The sequence below is a fragment of the Aethalodelphis obliquidens genome, unplaced genomic scaffold (genome assembly GCF_003676395.1).
Source record: "Aethalodelphis obliquidens isolate GAN/ISIS:26980383/991018 unplaced genomic scaffold, ASM367639v1 scaffold46, whole genome shotgun sequence".
Lineage (NCBI taxonomy): Eukaryota > Metazoa > Chordata > Mammalia > Artiodactyla > Delphinidae > Aethalodelphis > Aethalodelphis obliquidens.
The window spans coordinates 15,700,763-15,721,329 of NW_020837990.1; the positions used below are offsets into that span (position 1 = coordinate 15,700,763).

The following is a 20,567-nucleotide window of genomic DNA, read 5'->3' on the forward strand; positions in this document are numbered from 1 at the left end:
ACTCAGTTTGACAAATATATATATATATATATATATATATATATATATATATATATAGTTATGCAGTTTTCACCACAATCAAGGTATCATGCATTTCCATCACCCCCAAACTGTACATCTTTGCAGTCAATCCACCCATCCCATGCCATTCCCCTGGGACTGATCTCCTTTCAATCACTACAATTCTGCCTTTTCTAAAATGTCACATAAATGGAATGATACTATATGTAGTCTTTCTTGGTCTTGCTTCTTTAGAATTATGCTTTTGAAATTCATTCTTGTTGCATATTTCAGTAGTTCATTGCTTTTAGAATGGCTAATGTTCCATTACATGGCTATACCACAATTTCTTTAAACATTCAGCAGGTTGATGGACAACTGTTTTTTTCCAGCTTGGGATCATTGTGGATAAAGCTGCTATGAACATTCATATACAAGTCTTTATGGGGATACGTATTTTCATTTCTCTTGGGAAATAACTCAGAGTGGAATTGCTGAGGTAAACAATAACTATATGTTTAAATATCTATTTATTTATTTATTGAACTATACTTGCTTTACATTTCAGGTGTACATCAAAGTGATTCAGATATATATATATTCAGATCTTTTTCCATAGTTTATTACAAGATGTTGAATATAGTTCCCTGTACTATACAGTAGATCCCTGTTGTGTATTTTATATGTAGTAGTGTGTATCTGTTAATCCCAAATTCCTAATTTATCCCTCCCCCTTCCCCTTTGGTAAATAAATAAATTTGTTTTCTAAGTCTGAGTCTCTTTCTGTTTTGGAAATAATTTCATCTGTGTCATTTTAAAATTCACATATAAGTGATATCATAATATTTATTTCTGTCTTATTTCACTTAATATGATAGGTCCATCCATGTTGCCACAAATGGCATTATTTTGTCTTTTTTATGGCTAGTATTCCACTGTATATATGTATCACATCTTCTTTATCCATTCCTCTGTTGATGGACATTTAGGTTGCTTCCGTGTCTTGGCTATTGAAAACAGTGCTGCAATGAACAATGGGGTGCAGTATCCTTTCAAACCATGGTTTTCTTTAGATCTATGCCCAGCAGTGGGATTGCTGGGTCATATGGTAGTTCTATAATAAGCTTTTTAAGGAACCTCCATACTGTTCTCCATAGTGGCTGTACCAGTTTACATTCCCACCAATGGTGTAGGAGGGCTTCCTTTTCTCCACACCCTCTTCAGCATTCGTTATTTGTAGACTTTTTGATGACGGCCATTCTGACTGGTGTGAAGTGATACCTATTTGACTTTGATTTGCATTTCTCTAATAAGTAGCAATGTTGAGCATCTTTTCATGTGCCTGTTGGCCATCCTTATGTCTTCTTTGGAGAAATGTCTATGTAGGTCTTCTGCCCATTTTTTTTGATTGGGTTTTTTTTTATATTGAGCTGTATAAGTTGTTTATATAGTTTGGAAATTGTCAGTTACAATGTTTGCAAATATTTTCTCCCACTCTGTAGGTTGTCTTTTCATTTCGGTTAGGATTTCCTTTGCTGTGCAAAAGCTTTTAAGTTTAATTGGGTCTCATTTGTTTATTTTTGCTTTGTTTCCATTACTCTAGGAGACGGATCCAAAAAAATATTGCTGCAATTTATAGCAAACAGTGTTCTGCTTATGTTTTCTTCTAGGTGTTTTATATTATCCGGTCTTACATTTAGGTCTTTAATCCAGTTTGAGCTTATTTTTATATTTGGTGTTAGAGACTGTTCTAATTTCATTCCTTCACATGTAGCTGTCCAGTTTTCCCAGCACCAGTTATCGAAGAGACTGCCTTTTCTCCACTGTATATTCTTGCCTCCTTTGTTGTAGATGAATTGACCATATGTGCCGGGGTTTATTTCCGGGCTTTCTATCATGTTCCATTGATCTACATTTCTTTTTTTGTGCCAGTACCATACTGCTTTGATTACTGTAGATTTGTAGTATAGTCTGATGTCAGGGAGTCTGATTCCTCCAGCTCTGTTCTCAAGATTATTTTGGCTATTTGTGTTTTCATACAACTTTAAAGAATTTTTGGTCCAGTACTGTGAAAAGTGCCATTGGTCATTCAGTAGGGATTGCACTGAATCTGTAGATCGCCTTGGATAATATGGTCATTTTAGCAAATGTTTATAAGAATCTGTTTTTCTAAAGTGGCTGTACCATTTTGCATTTCCACCAGCAATGAACTTAAGTAGCTCCACTTGGTTTATGTCACTTTGTGTTGTCAAATGTTTTAATTCTAGGGGATGTATAGTGAATAGCATCTCATTGTGATTTTAGTTTGCATTTCCTAAATGACTTATGATATTGAAGATCTTTAACATGCTTATCTGCCACTTGGTATCTTCTTTGGTGAAGTATCTATTCAAATCTTTTGCCAATTCTAAATTGTTTATTTCATATTGTGTTAAAAGATTTTTTAATATAGTCTAAAAACAAACCATTTACCAGATACTGTTTTGCCAATCTGTGGGTGTTTTCATTTTTTTATGATGTCTTTTGAGGAGAAAAAGTATTTAATTTTAATAGAGTCCAAGTTACCATTTTTTCTTTTTTAATTTAATTTTTATTTTATGTTGGGATATAGTTGATTTACAATGTTGTGTTAGTTTCAGGTTTACATCAAAGTGGTTCAGTTATACATATATCCATTATTTTTCAGCTTCTTTTCCCATATAGGTTATTACAGAATATTGAGTAGACTTACCTGTACTATACAGTAGGGCCTTGTTGATTGTCTATTTTATATATAGTAGTGTATATATGTTAATCCCAAATTCCTAATTTATCTCTCCCTCCCACCTTTCTTTCCCCTTTGGTAACCAAAAGTCTGTTTTCAATGTCTGTGAGTCTGCTTGTTTCATAGATAGGTTCATTTGTGTCATATTTTAGATTCCACATATAAGTGATATCATATGGTATTTGTCTTTCTCTTTCTGACTTTGTTCACTTAGTATGATAACCTCTAGTTGCACCCATGTTGCTGCAAATGGCATTATTTTGTTCTTTTTTTATGGCTGAGTAGCATTCCATTGTATATATGTACCACATCTTCTTTGTCCATTCATCTGTCGATGGACATTTAGGTTGTTTCCATGTCTTGGCTCTTGTGAATAGTGCTGCTATGAACATAGGGGTACATGGATCTTTTTGAATTATAGTTTTGTCTGGATATATGCCCAGGAGTGGGATTTCTATTGGTAATTCTATTTTATTTCACGTGGTAATTCTATTTTTAGTTTTCTGAGGAACCTCCATACTGTTTTCCATAGTGGCTGCACCAACTTACATTCTCACCAACAGTGTAGGAGCGTTCCCTTTTCTTCACACCCTCTCCAGCATTTGTTATTTGTAGACTTTTTAACAATAGACATTCTGACCAATGTGAGGTGGCACCTCATTGTGGTTTTGATTTGCATGTCTCTAATAATTAGCGATGTTGAGCACCTTTTCATGTACCTATTGGCCATCTGTATAAAACATCAACAATATTTCTTGATACCCAGGTTAAAGTGTCCAGACTATGCCCAAGATGGAGTTGCTTATGCTAAGCCCCATGTTAGTAAACCAAAACTTAAATTTCTGTGCTCGGCTCTCCCAGAAGAGGTAGGCCTAGGTCAACCAATCAGCACTTTCCTGCTCAGCAAAAATTACCTAACCTGGCTCCAAGACTTCCCTTTGCTCCATATAAGGGAAGTAACTGTTCTAACCAACTGACAATGCCCAGTATAACTTCCTTGTTCCTGCTCACTTTGGTCTATGAAACCCCCTCACTTTGTACAACACTTCATACATTTGGTCATGTTGTATTATCTCTTTTATATTGGTGGAATTGACTTGTTAATATTGGTAAGGCCTTTTGCATCTATTCATGAACGATATTGGTCTTCAGTTTTGTTTTGTTCTTCTTGTAATTCTTGTATTTTTGACTTCAGGGTAATACTAGCTTCATAAAACGGGCTCTTCTAATATCAGGAAGAGTTTGTGCAGCAATGGTATGCCTTCCTTAGAAGTAGAAGGCATTGACTCATCAGGATTATTTTCATTGTTTCTTGGCCTTTTTATGCCATGAATATGTTTGAGATGTCTATGAAATCCACTTGTCCATGTTGCTTTACACTGCAATAATTTAACACAATGTGAGGGCCAAGATGGTGGAGTACGAAGACTCTGAACTCACCTTCTCCCATGGAAACACCAAAATGATAACTACTTACAGAGCAACTATCTGTGAGAATGACCTGAAGACTAGCAGAAAAGATTTTCCATTAAAGAAGGAGCCGTAAGACAGGTAGGAACGGTGGACATGGTTTAGTCAGGAACCACAACCCAGGGTCAGCGACCCACGAATGGAAGGAATATCAGTATCACAGAGGTACTCCCCAAGGAGTGAGGGGTCCAAGCCCCACATCAGGCTCCCCAGCCTGGGGATTCTGCACTGAGAAGATGAGCCCCCAGAGTGTCTGGCTTTGAAAATTACAGGACTTAAATTAGGGAGAGCCAGAAGGCTGCAGGAAACAGACTCCATTCTTAAAGGGTGCATGCAACATCTCACATGCTCTGAGTCCCAGTGCAGAGGCAGTAGTTTGAAAGGAGCCTGGGTCAGACCCACTTACTGATCTTAGAGAACCTCCCAGAGAGGCAAGAAGCAATCAGGACTCCCCCTGGGGATGGAGGCATCAGCCATTTTGGGGAGCTTAATCTAGTACTGGTAACACCAGTGCCATTTTGGAATCCTCCCTCTAGCCTATTAGTGCTGGGGACCTGGCCCTGTCCACCAGCAGGCTGGCACTAACCCTGAGGCCTCGGCTATACAGACAGCCATGTGGAGACCTGGCCTCTCTCACCAGTGGGACAGCACCAATCCCGAATGCCCCTGAGTCACACAACCACATAGGAAGCCTACCCCACCTTCCAGTGGGCCCACAGCCGCCGTACAAGACATGGTCTTGCAGCCAGTGGGGTTGGGGCCAGCCACGTCACAACAGAAGCGCACAGGCAGCCCACGTAGGGGGTACACTAGAACATATACTTCTTAACCAGAGAGGAGTGTGCTGCTGAGCCCCACAGGATGTTTCCTAAATAAGGCTTGGGAAGATTGGGAAATGTAACCAACCTACCTAGTACATAGAAATAAACACAGAGAATTGGGCAAAATGAGAAGACAGAAATTTATGTTCCAAACAATGGAATAAGACAAAATATCAGAAAAAGAACCAAACAAAGTAGAGATAAGGAATCTACCAGATAAAGAGTTCAAGGTATAGATCATAAAGGTGCTCAATGAACTCTGGAGAAGAATGGAGAACACCATGACCATTTAAACGAACAGTTTGAAAATATAAAGAAGAACCAAAGAGAGTTGATGAATAAGATAACTGAAATAAAAAATATACTAGAAGGAATCAATAGTAGATTAGATAATACAGAGGAATGGATCACCAATCTGGAAGACATGGTAGTGGAAATTCCCAAGCTGAACAGAGAAATGAAAAAAGAATTTAAAAAAATGAGGATAGTTTACAAGACCTCTAAGACAACATACTAACATTTGCATTACAGTGGTCCTAGAAGAAGAGAGAAAGGGGCAGAGAACTTATTTGAGAAATAATTACTGAGAAATTTCCTAACGAGGGGAAAGAAACAGACATTCAAGTCCAGGAAGCACAGAGAGTTCCAAACGAGATGATCCAAAGATGTCCGCACAAAGACACATTATAATTAAAATTGCAAAGGGAGTTTCCTGGTGGCATAGAGTTAGGATCCTGGGCTTTCACTGCTGTGGCCTGGGTTCCATCCCTGGTTGGGAAACTGAGAACCAACAAGCTGCACGGCATGGCCAAAAGAAAAAAATTAAAAAAAAAAAAGTGAAATCGTAAAAATTAAAGAGAATCTTAGAAGTAGCAAGAGAAAAGCAATTAGTAACATACAAAGAAATCTCCATAAGGCTATCAGGTGAATTTTCAGCAACAATTTTGTAGTCCAGAAGGGAGTGTCATGATATATTCAAAGTGATGAAAGGAAAAAGCTTACAATCAAGAATACTCTAGCTGGCATGGCTATCGTTCAGACTTAAAGGGGAGATAAAGAGTTTCAAAGACAAGCAAAAGCTAAAATGGTTCAGCACCACTAAACTGGCTTTATAAGAAATGTTATAGGGAATTCCCTGCCAGTCCAGTGGTTAGGGCTCTGTGCCTCCACTGCAGGGGGCATGAGTTTGATCTCTGGTTGGCAAACTAAGATACTGCGTGCCACGTGGCATGGCCAGAAAAAACAAAAAAAGAAATGTTATAGGGACTTCTCTAAGCAGAAAAGGAAAGTCCACAGCTATAAAAAGGAAAATTATGAAAAGAAAAATCTCACTGGTAAAGGGAAACACACAGTAAAGGTAGTAGTTCAACCACTTATAAAACTAGTATAAAGGTTAAAAGACAAAAGTAGTAAACCATCTATATACACAATAAATAAAGAAATACACAACACAAAAAGATGTAAAATACGATGTCAAAGACATTAAACATTGGGATAGGGGAGTAAAAATGTAGACTGGTTAGAATGCGTTTGAATTTAGGAGATCAACTAAAATGATTATGTAACTTATACCATGTTATATGTGAGCTTCGTGGTAACCACAAACCAGAAACCAATAACAGACACACAAGAAAGAGAAAGGAATCTAAACATAAAACTAAAGATAGCCATCAGATCACAAGGAAAGAGGGCAAAAGAAAAAACAAAAAAAGAACCACGAAAACAACCAGAAAACAATTAACAAAGTGACAATAAATACATGTCTATCACTAATTACTTTAAATGTACTAAATGCTCCAATCAAAAGACACAGAGTAGCTGAATGGATAGAAAAACAAGACCCACATATATGCTGCCTACAGGAGATTCACTTCAGATCTAAAGACACACACAGACTAAGTGATGGGATGGAAAAAAGTATTCCATGCAAATGGAAATTAAAAGAAAACCAGGACAGCAATACTTGTATCACAGAAAATAGATTTTAAAACAAGTACTGTAACAAGAGACAAAGAAGGACATTACTTAATGATATAGGGATCCATCCAAAAAGAAGATAAAACAATTGTAAATATAGATGCACCCAACATAGGAACACTTAAATATATAAAGCAAATAATAATAGACATAAAGGGAGAAACTAACAGTAACATAGTATTTAGTAGGGACAACCAATGTGTCATTAAATAAATCAAAGAGGAAATTAAAAACTACCCGAAGACGAATGAAAATAGAAACACAATGATCCAAAATCTATGGGACACAGCAAAAGCAGATCTAAGAGGGAAGTTTACAGCAATACAATCCTACTTCAGGAAACAAGAATTATCTCAAATAAACAACCTAAAGTTAGACCTAAAAGAACTAGAAAAAGAAGAACAAACAAAACCCAGAGTTAGTAGGAGAGAAATCATAAAAATCAGAGCAGAAATAAATGAAATAGAGACTAAAAACAAAAAATAGAAAAGATTAATGAAACTAAGAGGTGGTTCTTTGAAAGATAAACAAAATTGATAAAACCTTTAGTCAGAATCATCATAAGTTACAATCAAAACCACAGGAATACAAAGGATCATAAGAGATTACTATGAACAATTATATGCCAATAATATGGACAACCAAGAAGAAATAGTCAGATTCCTAGAAATGTAAAATTTCCCATGACTGAATCAGGAAGAAATAGAAAATATGAACAAACCAAACACCAATAATGAAATTGAATCAATACTTTTAAAAAACCTCCCAACAAACAAAAGTCCAGGACCAGATGACTTCACAGGTAAATTCTGCCAAACATTTAAATAAAAGTTAACACCCGTTCTTCTCAAACTATTCCAAAAAATTGAAGAGGAAGGAACGCTTCTAAACTTATTCTCTAAGACCAGCATCACCCAGATATCAAAACCAGACAGACAACACAAAGAAAGAAAATTACAGGCATTACTGACGAAAACAGATGCAAAAATCCTCAACACAATATTACTAAGTGGAATTCAACCATACACTAAAAGGATCATATACCATGAAGTGGGATTTATTCAAGGGATGCAAGGATAATTCAACACCCACAAATCAATGAAATACACCACATTAAAAAATTGAAGGATAAAAATCACATGATCATCTCAATAGATGCAGAAAAGAACTTTTGACAAAGCTCAACATCCATTTATGATAAAAACCCTCAACATAGTGGAATAGAGGGAACATACTTCAACATAATAAAGGCCATATACAACAAACCTACAGCCAACATAATACTCAATGGTGAAAAGCTGAAAGTGTTCCCTCTAAGATCAGGAACAAGACAAGGATGCTCAATCTCACCATTTTTATTCAACATAGTATTGGAAGTCCTAGCCATAGCAATCACATGAGAAAAAGGAATAAAAGGAATCCAAATTGGAAAGGAAAAGTAAAACTGTCACTTTTTGCAGATGACATGATACTAGACATAAAAATTCCTAAAGATGCCACCAAAAACCTATGAGAATTAATAAAGGAATTCAGTTAAGTTGCAGGACACAAGGTTAATATGCAAAAATCTGTTTCATTGCTATACACTAACAACAAACTCTCAGAAAGAAAAATTAAGGAAACAATTCCATTTACAATTGCATCAACAAGAATAAAACATCTAGGAAAAAAATCTAAACAAGGAGGTAAAAGACCTGTACTCAGAAAACTATACGACATTAACGAAAGAAACTGAGATGACACAAACAAATAGAAAGATATACTGTGCTCGTAGATTGGGAGAATTGATATTATTAAAATAACCATACTACCACAGGCAATCTACAGATTCAATGCAATCCCTATCAAAATACCAATGGCATTTTTCACAGAACCCAAACAAATAATTCTATAAATTGTATGGAAACACAGATGATCCAGAATAGCCAAAGCAATTTTGGGAAAGAAGAACAAAGCTGGAGGTATCATGCTTGCTGACTGCAAACAATACTGCAAAGCTATAGTAATCAAAACAGTATGGTACTGGCATAAAAATAGGCTGATCAATGGAAGAGAATAGAGAGATCAGAAATAAACCCACACACTTATGGTCAATTAATCTACAACAAAGGATGCAAAAATACACAATGGGAAAAGGCAGCCTCTTCAATAAATGGTGTTGAGAAAACTGGACAGCTACATGCAAAATAATCAAACTGGACTACTTTTCTATACCATATACAAAAGTAAATTCAAACTGGATTAAGAACTGAAGTCATAAAACTCCAAGAAGGAAACAAAGGCAGTATGGTCTTTGACACTGACGTTAGCATTATTTTTTTGGATCTGTCTCCTCAGGCAAGGGAAACCAAAGCAACAATAAACTAATGGGATTACATTAAATTAGCTTTTGCACAGTGAAGAAAGGTATCAACAAAATGAAAAGGCAGTCTACTGAATAGAAGACATTTGCAAAGGATAGATCCAAAATATATGCAACTAAACGTCAAAAAACCCAAACAACCCAATTAAAATGTAGAGGTCCTGAATAGATATTTTTTCCAAAGAAGACATACAGATGGACAACAGACACATGAAAAGATACTCAACATCACCAATCATCAAGGAAATGCATATCAAAAACACAACAAGATATCACCTTACACCTGTCAGAATGGCCATTGTTAAAAAGACAACAAATAACAAGTGTTGATGAGGACGTGAGGAAAAGGGAACCCTGGTGCACTGTTTTAAATTGGTGCAGCCACTATGAAAAATAGGGAGGGTTCTCAAAAAATTAAAAATAGAACTGACAGATGACCCAGCAATTTCACTTCTGGGTATTTACCTCCTCAAAAAAAACAAAAACAAAAACACTAATTTAAAAAGATATATGCACCCCAATGTTCATAGCAGCATTATTTACAATAGCCAAGATATGAAAGCAACCTAAGTGTCAGTCAATAGATGAATGGATAAAAACGATGTGGTATATATATACAATCGAATATTACTCAGCCTTTAAAAAAAAAGGATGAAATATTACCACTTGCAGTGACATAGATGAACCTAGAGGGCAAAGTAAGTATAGTTAAGTGAAATAATTCAGATAGAGAAAGACAAATATCGTATGATCTCACTTACATGTGGATTCTAAAAAACAAGACAAGCAAAACAAAATGAAAGCAGACACAGATGCAGAGAACAAACAGAGGTTGTTGTCAGAGGGGAGAAGGTGCAGGGGGCAAAATGGGTGAAGGGGAGCAAGTGGTACAAACCTCCAGTTATAAAATAAATAAGCCTGGGGAATATAATATACAGCACAAGGAATATGGTCAATAATAGTGTAATAACTTTGTACAAGGACAGATAGCTACTAGACTTATCAAGGTGATTTCATAATGTATGCAAATGTCAAATCACCATGGAGTATACCTGAAACCAACATAATATTATACATCAACTATATTTCAATTAAAAAAATAAAGTAGGGCTTCCCTGGTGGCTCAGTGGTTGAGAGTCCCCCTGCCGATACAGGGGACATGGGTTCATGCCCCGGTCTGGGAAGATCCCACATGCTGCGGAGTGGCTGGGCCCGTGAGCCTGGACATCCGGAGCCTGTGCTCCGCAACGGGAGAGGCCACAACAGTGAGAGGCCCACGTACCGCAAAAAAATAAAGTAAAAAAAACCCCACCAAATCTGCAACCAGCTGAGTGATTACCATTTTCTCTCTTAAAATTCTTCCAACTCTTTACAGTCAGGGATATTTTTAAAAAATTGCTTAAGCAATAAGAAATACTAAGTATTTACAAAGAATTATAAGTCTATAGTGAATATTTAAATACTAGGGAACATTTGGGGGTGGTTTTCAAATAACCTAACATTAAGTAAGGCGGAACAAGGTTTTCAAAATTGTTAACTGAAGGACATATTTCCCCCGTAAAACTCGTTATTTCTTGCAATACCACTCATTGGATTTGTATAAAGTATACAATGTTTTTTCTTGCAGGAATGACCCTTCCACATGCATTAAGATGGCTACTATTAAAAAACAAAACAGAAAATAACAGGTGTCAGTGAGGATGTGGAAAAATCAGAACCCTTGTGCACTGTTTGTGGGAATGTAAAACACTGTAGCCACTATGGAAAACAGCATGGTGTTTCCGTCAAAAAATTCAAAATAGGGGCTTCCCTGGTGGCGCAGTGGTTGAGAGTCCACCTGCCGATGCAGGGGACATGGGTTCGTGCCCCGGTCTGGGAAGATCCCACATGCCGTGGAGCGGCTAGGCCTGTGAGCCATGGCCGCTGAGCCTGCGCGTCCGGAGCCTGTGCTCCACAATGGGAGAGGCCACAACAGTGAGAGGCCCGCATACTGCAAAAAAAAAAAAAAAAAAATCAAAATAGAATTACCGTATGATCCAGTGATTCCACTTCTGGGTACATACCCAAAAGAATTAAAAACAGATTCCTGAAGACATATCTGTTCACCCACGCTCAATAGCAGCATTATTCATAATAGCTAAAAGGGGAAAGCAACCCAAGTGTTTACAAACAGATAAATGGATATACAAAAATGTGGTCTATACATACCATGGAATATTATTCCATCTTTAAAAAGAAGGAAATTCTGATATACAGCAACTGGGATGAACCTTATTAAGGACATTACGTTAGTGAAATAAGCCAGTCACAAAAAGACAAATGCTTATAGTAGGAAGCTACAGCAGTCAAATTCAGAGAGACAGAAAATAGAATAGTGGTTGCCAAGGGCTGGGTGGAGGGGAGAATGGAGAGTTGTGGAATGGGTACAGAACTTCAGCTTTGCAAGGTGAAAAGAGTGCTGGAGATTGGCTGTACTACAGTGTGAATGTACTTATATCACTACTGAACTGTACACTTAAAAATGGTCAAGATGGTAAATTTTATGTTATGTGTATTTTACCAAAATTAAAAAAAATAGCAAACCATGTTAACAGTAGACCAGCTATGAACACACACTTATAGCAAGGCAAGATCTACAAGTCAAATCATGACCATTTCTCTCCTGGTTTGGAAATGTGTACTGATCTTAAACTTCAACACTATATGTCCATGTTTCATGCTCTCACAATGTCTTCAGACATTGCCAAATGAGTAGGGAAGCAAAATTACCCCCTGAGAACCACTGCTTTAGAATCATACATTGTATATTAGTGTAAAAGTATATATTTTTACATATTGTTGTACATTAAAAAAATTATGCATGTTGTACATTATGGGCAAAGTAAGGGATTTTTCAGGGAATAATTTTCATTAGATTTTCACCTTACACACCAAATTCTGAACCTAATCTCTGTGAAAACTTTGTACTGTATTTATGCAAAATTCACTTTTTCAGAAACTGGACAAAAAAGCCTGAAACTCTAAAGACTGAAGTTACTGATTTTTTAAAAAACAAAAATATGTGGAATGCAAACTTCAAATTTAGAATATTAGGATCTTTGTCATTTCCAGTATATATTTTTTAGACTCTAGAAATGTCGACCAGATCACTCTCTAGGCACCCCCAAAAAAGAACATTCATTTGGCTTTTTGTCACAGGGTAATCAAGAAAAACTACTAGATTATTTAGAGTGAGATGAACCATACTGGTCTGGTCCTGTGTAGCAGGCTTCTCAGTTCACACTGCATTGTAAATTGCTGTATACCCAGCACCACGCTTGGCGCACAGAACACTCAAATATTTAAATAAAATGAATGAGTCTTAGCATACATTTTCTTTAAGATTTATTTTAAAACAGGTAACAGTGTAATAAAGAAATATATTCAATAGTACTAAAAAAAATCTACATGAAATATATAATTTCATTAAGGTACAACCAAAATATTTGAAGTGGCACATATCTCCATATTTCAAGCCAGTACACTAGCTTTCTATGTATTTAAACACTAGCCTACTTTAATCTTTAAGAAGATCAAAGGTTTTCCTCTTTGCTTTTATTTGCTTTAGGCCATATTTAAATTTTTAGCATTTCTAAGTGCATATATTTTAAGTATATACTATCATGGCCATGGATTTATTTACCTACTAATTAGGTGGTATGATCAGCACAGAGAATAGTGGAACGAATAGTATCTCCCTTAATCTGAACACAACTGTTCAAACAGTCTGTAATTTATCTGCTTTTCTAGTAGCTTCTCTCCTTGGTTTCCACTGACCTTATGAGCAACTGACTGGTAAAGCCTAGATTCTTTTCACTTGAAAGATTTCCAAGTTAGAGATTGTCCATATTAAACTTGTACCTTCAACATATTATATTTTGCCCTTGGACAAGTTATTTTATTTTTCCAAATTTCACTTTCCCCACCTGTAAACTGGAATAACATCACTAATCTTGCAAAAGACACTGCATATAATGTATGTCAGGTACTCAGCATACAACAAATATTTTATCACAAATATTTTAAAAACCTAAACATTCCTCATTTGTTCCCAGATTTCTATCTTATTCATTTCCAGACATTGTTCCATCTTGTCATAATCTTTAGAATCTGAATAGGACAGGAGCTTTACAGCACACCATTCAATGCTGAAGAGTAGATTAATGATGTTATTCAAAGCTCTTTGAATAACATACATCAACTAGCAAGAATTAGCTACAAATTCACTTACCTATACTATCATCTAGCTGATAATTTCTTATTCCACCCATGAAGATTTCAAGGCTTTCTTAAATAAAGACATTCTAAGTTTGCTACATTCCCTTGATTCACTTTGGTAATAAAAATACGTTTCCTATTCATTCATCCTATTCATTCATCAAGGTTCAATCACCCATTTCTTAATCTCTGCAGCTGAGATGAACAGTTTCCTAAGGATGGAGGAAGGATTATATTCACCAATAGACAAGTCAATAGTTTTATTTGTTTATCTAATGACACTATGGGGACAGAAGAGTTCCATTTCTAGCTATATATCAAACTTGATACCTAAACCCTTTCCTTCCAACAATACACACAGAAATGCTAGGTAAGGTATAAGAAATATTTTTTAAACACACAGCAGAAGTTGTAAGAAAGGGGAAATCCTTATGGCCAAAAATTTTCAGTTTCAGAAGGAAACTAAAAACCAGAGAGGTAGATGTGTGAGCTGATATTCTAGCTATCCTGGCAAACTTGCCAATCTCATTAACCTATGAATTTCAGCTATAACATTTGTAAGAGGACTTTAAAAAGGCAGTGGGTAGTAATTAAATGCACCTCCCCTCATGTCCATAAGGTTGGGACACATTCAGGCTTACACTCTCAGTGAAAGGGGGGTCATCGGTAAAACATTCTGCTGACTAGCACAGGGAGATAATGTGGAAGAATGTCTGTCTTGGCCTGGGAGTCTTCTCTCAGTAAATTTATAGTACTCTTCAGGTCAGGAAACCCTGAAGCCAAGAAATTAAAGAAAGAGTGGTCCTCTGTCAGTGATAGCCCTGGAACTATGACATAACCAGACATAAAACTTTTCTGGAAGGAATTATTCTTAGCCCAGGTCACTCAAGATTCCCATGAGAAGGTCCTACTGAAAATAAGCTCACCTTCTAAAGTCACAAAATACATGGATAAACAGCCCACCAATTACAAAAACCAACATATACAAACAACAGAAACTTAAAGTTAAAAAAAAAAACCCCAACTAGACATCATGAAACAAATAATAGGCAAATCTTAAGAATGATACATACCTAGAAATGGAAAACAATTTTTGAAAGGAGAAACCCAATGAATAGTTTAAAAAGGAGATTACATAGAGACAAGAGAATTCATGAACTAGAAGACAGATATGAAGGCATCATAGAAAGATAAAGTACTGGAAACACAGAGGGCTTAAAAGATAAAGAGAACAGAATGAGAAGGTCTAATATACATTTCTAAAAAATAGTAACCATACTGTGTCTGTGAAATTTGTTCTCCATATCATAACACCTTCATTACTGAGTAACATTGAGTGATCTTACTACTGAAAATCCAAACATATTTACCATGGTATACAGATGGTTACAATTTTAAAGTAATTTTCTTCCTTTTATATATTAATATTTTATCATTCATATATAATATCCGGGAAACAAGTTTTAATTAAAGCTATATCAAAACTAGCAGTATATTTATTTGTTCTAACTCCTACTAAAGAAAAATCTGCCAGCACTGCTGCTATACTCATGCTGCTTGCATTTTCAGCTAAAGCAAAAGTCAGTGATTCTACTGAAAATGATACAAGTATGCACTTGAGAAGAAAAAATAAACATTTACCTTAGAAGTAGAGCATGACTGACTGTTTATTTCTAAAGTGTGAGAAAACTGTTCCTTGAGACTATCAAAGCATCTTTAGGTAAATGAAGCAAGCATTAAACGTTTTTTAAAAAACACATTAGTTTACTTAGTTCAATATTAATACCTATTTGAAGTATGTGGGTGGGTTAAAAATGAAGGCCAAAATACAATTTCTAAAGGCTGAATTCAAAGGCAATCACATGCTTAATATCACACCCAAGCTTTCCAGCCTGGGAAAAGTCGGCTGAGATTTTTGGGGTCCATGGCCTGTTGTATGAGCAAATTCACCTGTCCACCAACACTGAGCACGGTTCCTTCCTCCACTCCTTTTAGTTTCTCTTGCAGTCTCATCAAGACACGTTCAGCTACTTTGTTGAAACTGTGGTCAATATCACTAATGAAAAAAACACAAACGTTAATGAGGTGGAACAGTTTAAAGGGCCTTGGGAATAGGAGAATCTGAACAATTGACAACAGATCCTTCCCCAAAAACTGCTCACCTGAGATTTCGTTTGCATTCCTGGTCATCTGCATTTGGAGTGGAGTGGAGCTCACTTTCATCCTCTGGCCTCTGCTGTAAATACAGAGCTTTCAAAGGATTCATTGTCCAGTCAAAGAGAGGATCATACAGGAGGACCTAGATAGAGAGGACATATGTATTAGAAGAACAATGTGTATTTTGATGATGTATTTAGAAACAGTAGAACCAGTATTATAAAAATAATACAGGCCAGTCACATGGTAGTTGACTGGGATGGAGGGGCAAACTTATCACACGTGCTTCATGTTTCCTTGTGGAGGAAACTATACTAACATGATGTTCTCGGATTTTTCTCCCATCTGCATTCATTCTTTCTCCATTTTGGGGGCTGTGACATCCTTTGACCCATGTTTCCTGATTGGGTGAAACTAATCAATTAAAAGCAGACAAGCACTAGTTACTCTTTCCTTCTCCCTCTCCTCTTGATCAGTTCTTCGGTAAGAACATTTGCCAAAGCCCCAACTCTCTGCAGGCCCCAACTCTCTGCAGGCCCCAACTCTCCCTCAGGTGAGCTGTACCAAGGGATATATTAGATTGTGGGAGCTGGACAGCAGTAGCAAGCCTATTTGGACCTTACTCCTAAGCCATATTCTCCAACAGTTGTATCAGTAATAAACCTGACATTTTGATCTCTATGGCTTCTTAAGGCTCTTTCTTTTCCACTCAATTAGTTCCAAATTTGGGTGGAGAAAAAAAGGTATAATTTATTGAAAACTCCTCAAAACCCAAGGTCTAGTGCTATGGTTGGCATCTTGAAATCTACATATGGAATAGAATTTGAATACTAAAATAACTGGCATGGCCAGAGCAAGTGATTCTAAGTCTTAATTTTAGTAAGTGAGGTCACAGGGATCTTTTTTTTTTTTTTTTTGCGGTACGCGGGCCTCTCACTGCCGTGGCCCCTCCCGCTACGGAGCACAGGCTCCGGACGTGCAGGCTCAGCGGCCCTGACCCACGGGCCCAGCCGCTCCGTGGCACGCGGGACCCTCCCGGACCAGGGCACAAACCCGTGTCCCCTGCATCGGCAGGCGGACTCCCAACCACTGCGCCACCAGGGAAGCCCGGTCACAGGGATTTTTGACCTCGGCAATACAGAACAGCTAACTGCCCCTGGTGTTTATAAGCACATAATTTTTTTTAAATAGGCCTCAGCAAATGCTTACCATACAAGTCTTAATAATAAGTGAAGACTCAACTCCAGGAATGCCTGATTTTGCAGGATATTCCAGCATTACAAAGTTGGAATACTTTCTTGCTGCTGCCTTTTTTGTGTTTCTAGGTAGGTCTGCAGTCTGATACTATAAAATGCCCTTAGCATTACACGTTTAATTCCAGGACAAATACTAGATCAGCAGTACCAAAAACTGGTCATCTGTTTATGCTGTTCTGAGCATCCTCCAGGACTATTAAAAAGTACAGAGGGACTGACTCTGAATATATGTGGTTTGTCCATAAATTTAAGGGTTTCTATGGGACTTCAAATTGGGCACTGACATGGGTTTAGACTTCAGGGATCCAAACCAGTTTCACTCCCCAAAGGGACATATATTTTATTAACCAACTAATGAAAAGAAATAGGGGCCTCTATTATAAACAGACTATATGGTCTTCTTTGGTTGAAACAGAGAAACAACACAATTGAATTATTTCAAACCCAAGGGCTTGTGTTAGGAATCATATTTGCAAATTCTGGAATCAAGGAGGAACTGGAGTAATTAAAAAAATATACTTTAGGTTTATTATCAGAACAGGACTGGTTGAACAAAAAACAAGAAAGGAATATAGATTAAGTTAAAGCAGGGTTTCTCAATCTTGGCACTACTGACATTTTTTAGCTGGATATTTCTTTGGTGTGAGGGCTGTGTGTATAGGATGTTTTGTGGCATCTCTTGCCTCTACCCACTAGATGTGAATAGTACCTTCACATCTCCCCCAGCCCCAATTATGACAATCAAAAATGTCTCCAGACATTGCCAACTGTCCTTTAGAGAGCAAAACTGCACTTGGCTAAGAACCATTGAGTTAAAAGGAGAGATTACCTTAGTAGAATGGATAAAATCTTAGAAGACAGGATGGTCTACTATGAAAAAGAAAATGAGATCTTGAAGGCCAGTAGAGACAAATGTACTGAGAAGGAAAGGGAAATGCAGCCAAGTCACAGTGTTCTTAAAGAGGGTTAGGAAGCAAGAAGTTTTAATTGTTATTATATCAGAAACAGTGACTGTGGCTCAATGAAATCTAACAGAGCAAACGTAATGACTACAAAAAAGGAGACTGAAGTGACATTCCAGAGGATTGGGATCCAACAAAACTCCTGAGAAGTACCCTGCTAAAGCTGAAGGCACAAAGTCCACAGTGAGGTCAGCTGGGAAGGTTGGGACAACCACACTAAATTATTTCAGGAAATTCAGACAGATTTACAGAGGGAAGATTAAGCAAATCAGTGTAAAACACACAAAGCTTATAAAAGCTTATAAGTGACACCATTATTGCAGGTGGAGATGCAGTGGCCTGAAACTCCCCAACAGTTTCCATCTTACTCAGTAAAGTCTAAAATCCTCACACTAAGTTAGAAACCCCTAAATAATCTGCCCACTATGACCTCTCTAACTTTATCTCCTACCACTCTTTAAAGAATGAGGCTCACGAGCAATTTGGCATTCAACTAATAAAACTTCTGAAGCCTTGAACAAACTACCCTCTTCTAGCAAGTGTTAACTCAGGACATCGGTACTGAAGGAACCCCCACATCTACCCAGACACAAAAATCCTTTTGACTGAGACTGAACAGAGTAAAATACTGGGGAATACATTAAACTTCTTTGGATCTTAAATTAATTTGAAAAGTCTGGATTTTTTGGTCTTAAATGCAAAAAAAGCAAGATAATTTGATTTTAGACTTTGATTTCTGCATTACTGAGGCATCCATGTTATCATTTATTCTTGCTGCAGCACCAATGGCAAACAAATGACAATATGTATATGGGAAAAAGGGAAAGATTTTCCAGCCTTGGGAACAGCAAGTTGATAAAGAGTTAACTTTATCAACACACTATTGGGACCCATTTTAACTCTCTTTGTACCAAAAATCCATATCGCCACCAGCAGTCCAAAGGGGCCATAAAGAGGACTTTGGTTCATAAAGGCAGTAGACACAGGACCACCCTAATAGACCATAAATTTCACCCTCCTTGGGATATAGTTCCACCTTGTTGATCACAAGCTTAATGGTTAATGCCAATGAAGCTTTTAAAAAATACAAATGTTCTTGCCTCATCCCTAGAAGTTTAGTTCAAATTTGGTCAACATCAATGTTGTTTAAAAGCAATACAGGTCGGGCTTCCCTGGTGGCGCAGTGGCTGAGAGTTCGCCTGCAGATGCAGGGGACACGGGTTCATGCCCTGGTCCGGGAGGATCCCACATGCCGCGGAGCGGCTGGGCCCGTGAGCCATGGCTGCTAAGCCTGCGCGTCCGGAGCCTGTGCTCCGCAATGGGAGGGGCCATGGCAGTGAGAGGCCCGCGTACCGCAAAAAAAAAAAAAAAAAAAAAATACAGGTGATAGTAAAGTGCAGCCAGGTCCAGCACCACCAGTTAAAGGAACAAAAAGCTGAAAGAATGTAAGGGAGGCATGCTTCAACTCTACTTCCAAGCTTCCCTGTGGAGGACACTCTCCTGATCTCTTGCCCCACATACCCTTTACTAGGATAGAGAATGACTGCCTTGGGTACCCAATTCTCACTTGGGTAGAATTAACGTCATAAGCACTGTAAATTTGCTGGACTTCCTTCCCTTTCTGCCCTGATCAACATGAGGCAGTGATCTTGATGGAGTGTTTATGCCCTGTAGGCCCAAACCCCACTCAGTGGGCTGTTCCCAGGTTAAGACAGCAAAGAGGCACTGAGGTGGCACCAGCAGCAAGCCAGATTGGCCCTTACTGCTCAGTCATGTTCCTACAGTAACAATGCTGACACTTTGATCTCCATCTGTCTCACTAAATGGTTCTGAACCTGGGCATGGGAAAAGGAGATACAACTTATTGATTTTTCTTCAAACTCCAAAGGAAACCATTCTGAAAATAATACCATACAAGGTACCTAAGATGTCAAAATGCTGATGTATGTATTAAAGACTAGAGGTTACTTATAGTGCTGTAACATTCCAAGAAACTTGAGGGGGCTGAAGGCCTCAAGTTTCTAAGCCACTATTTACTCTCCTGCTGCCCAGCATCATCCCACCTCATTAAAACAAAGCACTGATCTTCCAATCAGTGCCTTCCTAACAAGATACACAGTCTATCGGGCAGAGGAATAAAGATTTCCTTATAATATACTTTACCTCTACAATGGTTAACAGGGTTTCCTGAGAGTTTCTCATAACCTCCATGGTTTTCTCACAGCATCTACAAACACATTATAAATATGAATCTTATTATACACCAACATTTTCAACATATCTTTACCTCCTATATACTCATGTTTAGTATGCTGAGACTATTCTTGTTAATAATTCCCAAATTAATATCTCAAAGAGCATAGTACTTGGCAGAGTGGGTTTTCAGTAGATGTTTCTAAAATGAATACAAATATATTTGTGAATATGAACTTAGCATTTATAAGAATAACACAATACTACTATGAAACATTTCTTTCAGTTGATTATTATGGTAATTACAGTTTACTTTGACTAGAATCTGCCCTGTTAAAAGATGAGTAT

The 20,567-nt window shown here is 37.3% G+C and overlaps 1 protein-coding gene across 3 annotated transcripts in view; it reads right to left on the bottom strand.

Annotated features, from left to right (window-relative positions):
* Positions 1 to 12,761: 12,761 nt before the first annotated feature.
* The window catches only part of ATM (ATM serine/threonine kinase), a 140,723-nt gene continuing 132,917 nt past the window's right edge, over positions 12,762 to 20,567 (bottom strand). For all 3 annotated transcript variants that reach the window (XM_027082394.1, XM_027082395.1, XM_027082393.1), the window contains 3 exons: positions 20,190 to 20,253; positions 15,814 to 15,950; positions 12,762 to 15,707 (listed from right to left, as the gene is read on the bottom strand). In XM_027082394.1, the coding sequence (XP_026938195.1) occupies positions 15,524 to 15,707; positions 15,814 to 15,950; positions 20,190 to 20,253 (385 nt within the window). In that variant the 3' untranslated portion in view covers positions 12,762 to 15,523. The remainder of the gene's footprint in view (positions 15,708 to 15,813; positions 15,951 to 20,189; positions 20,254 to 20,567) is intronic.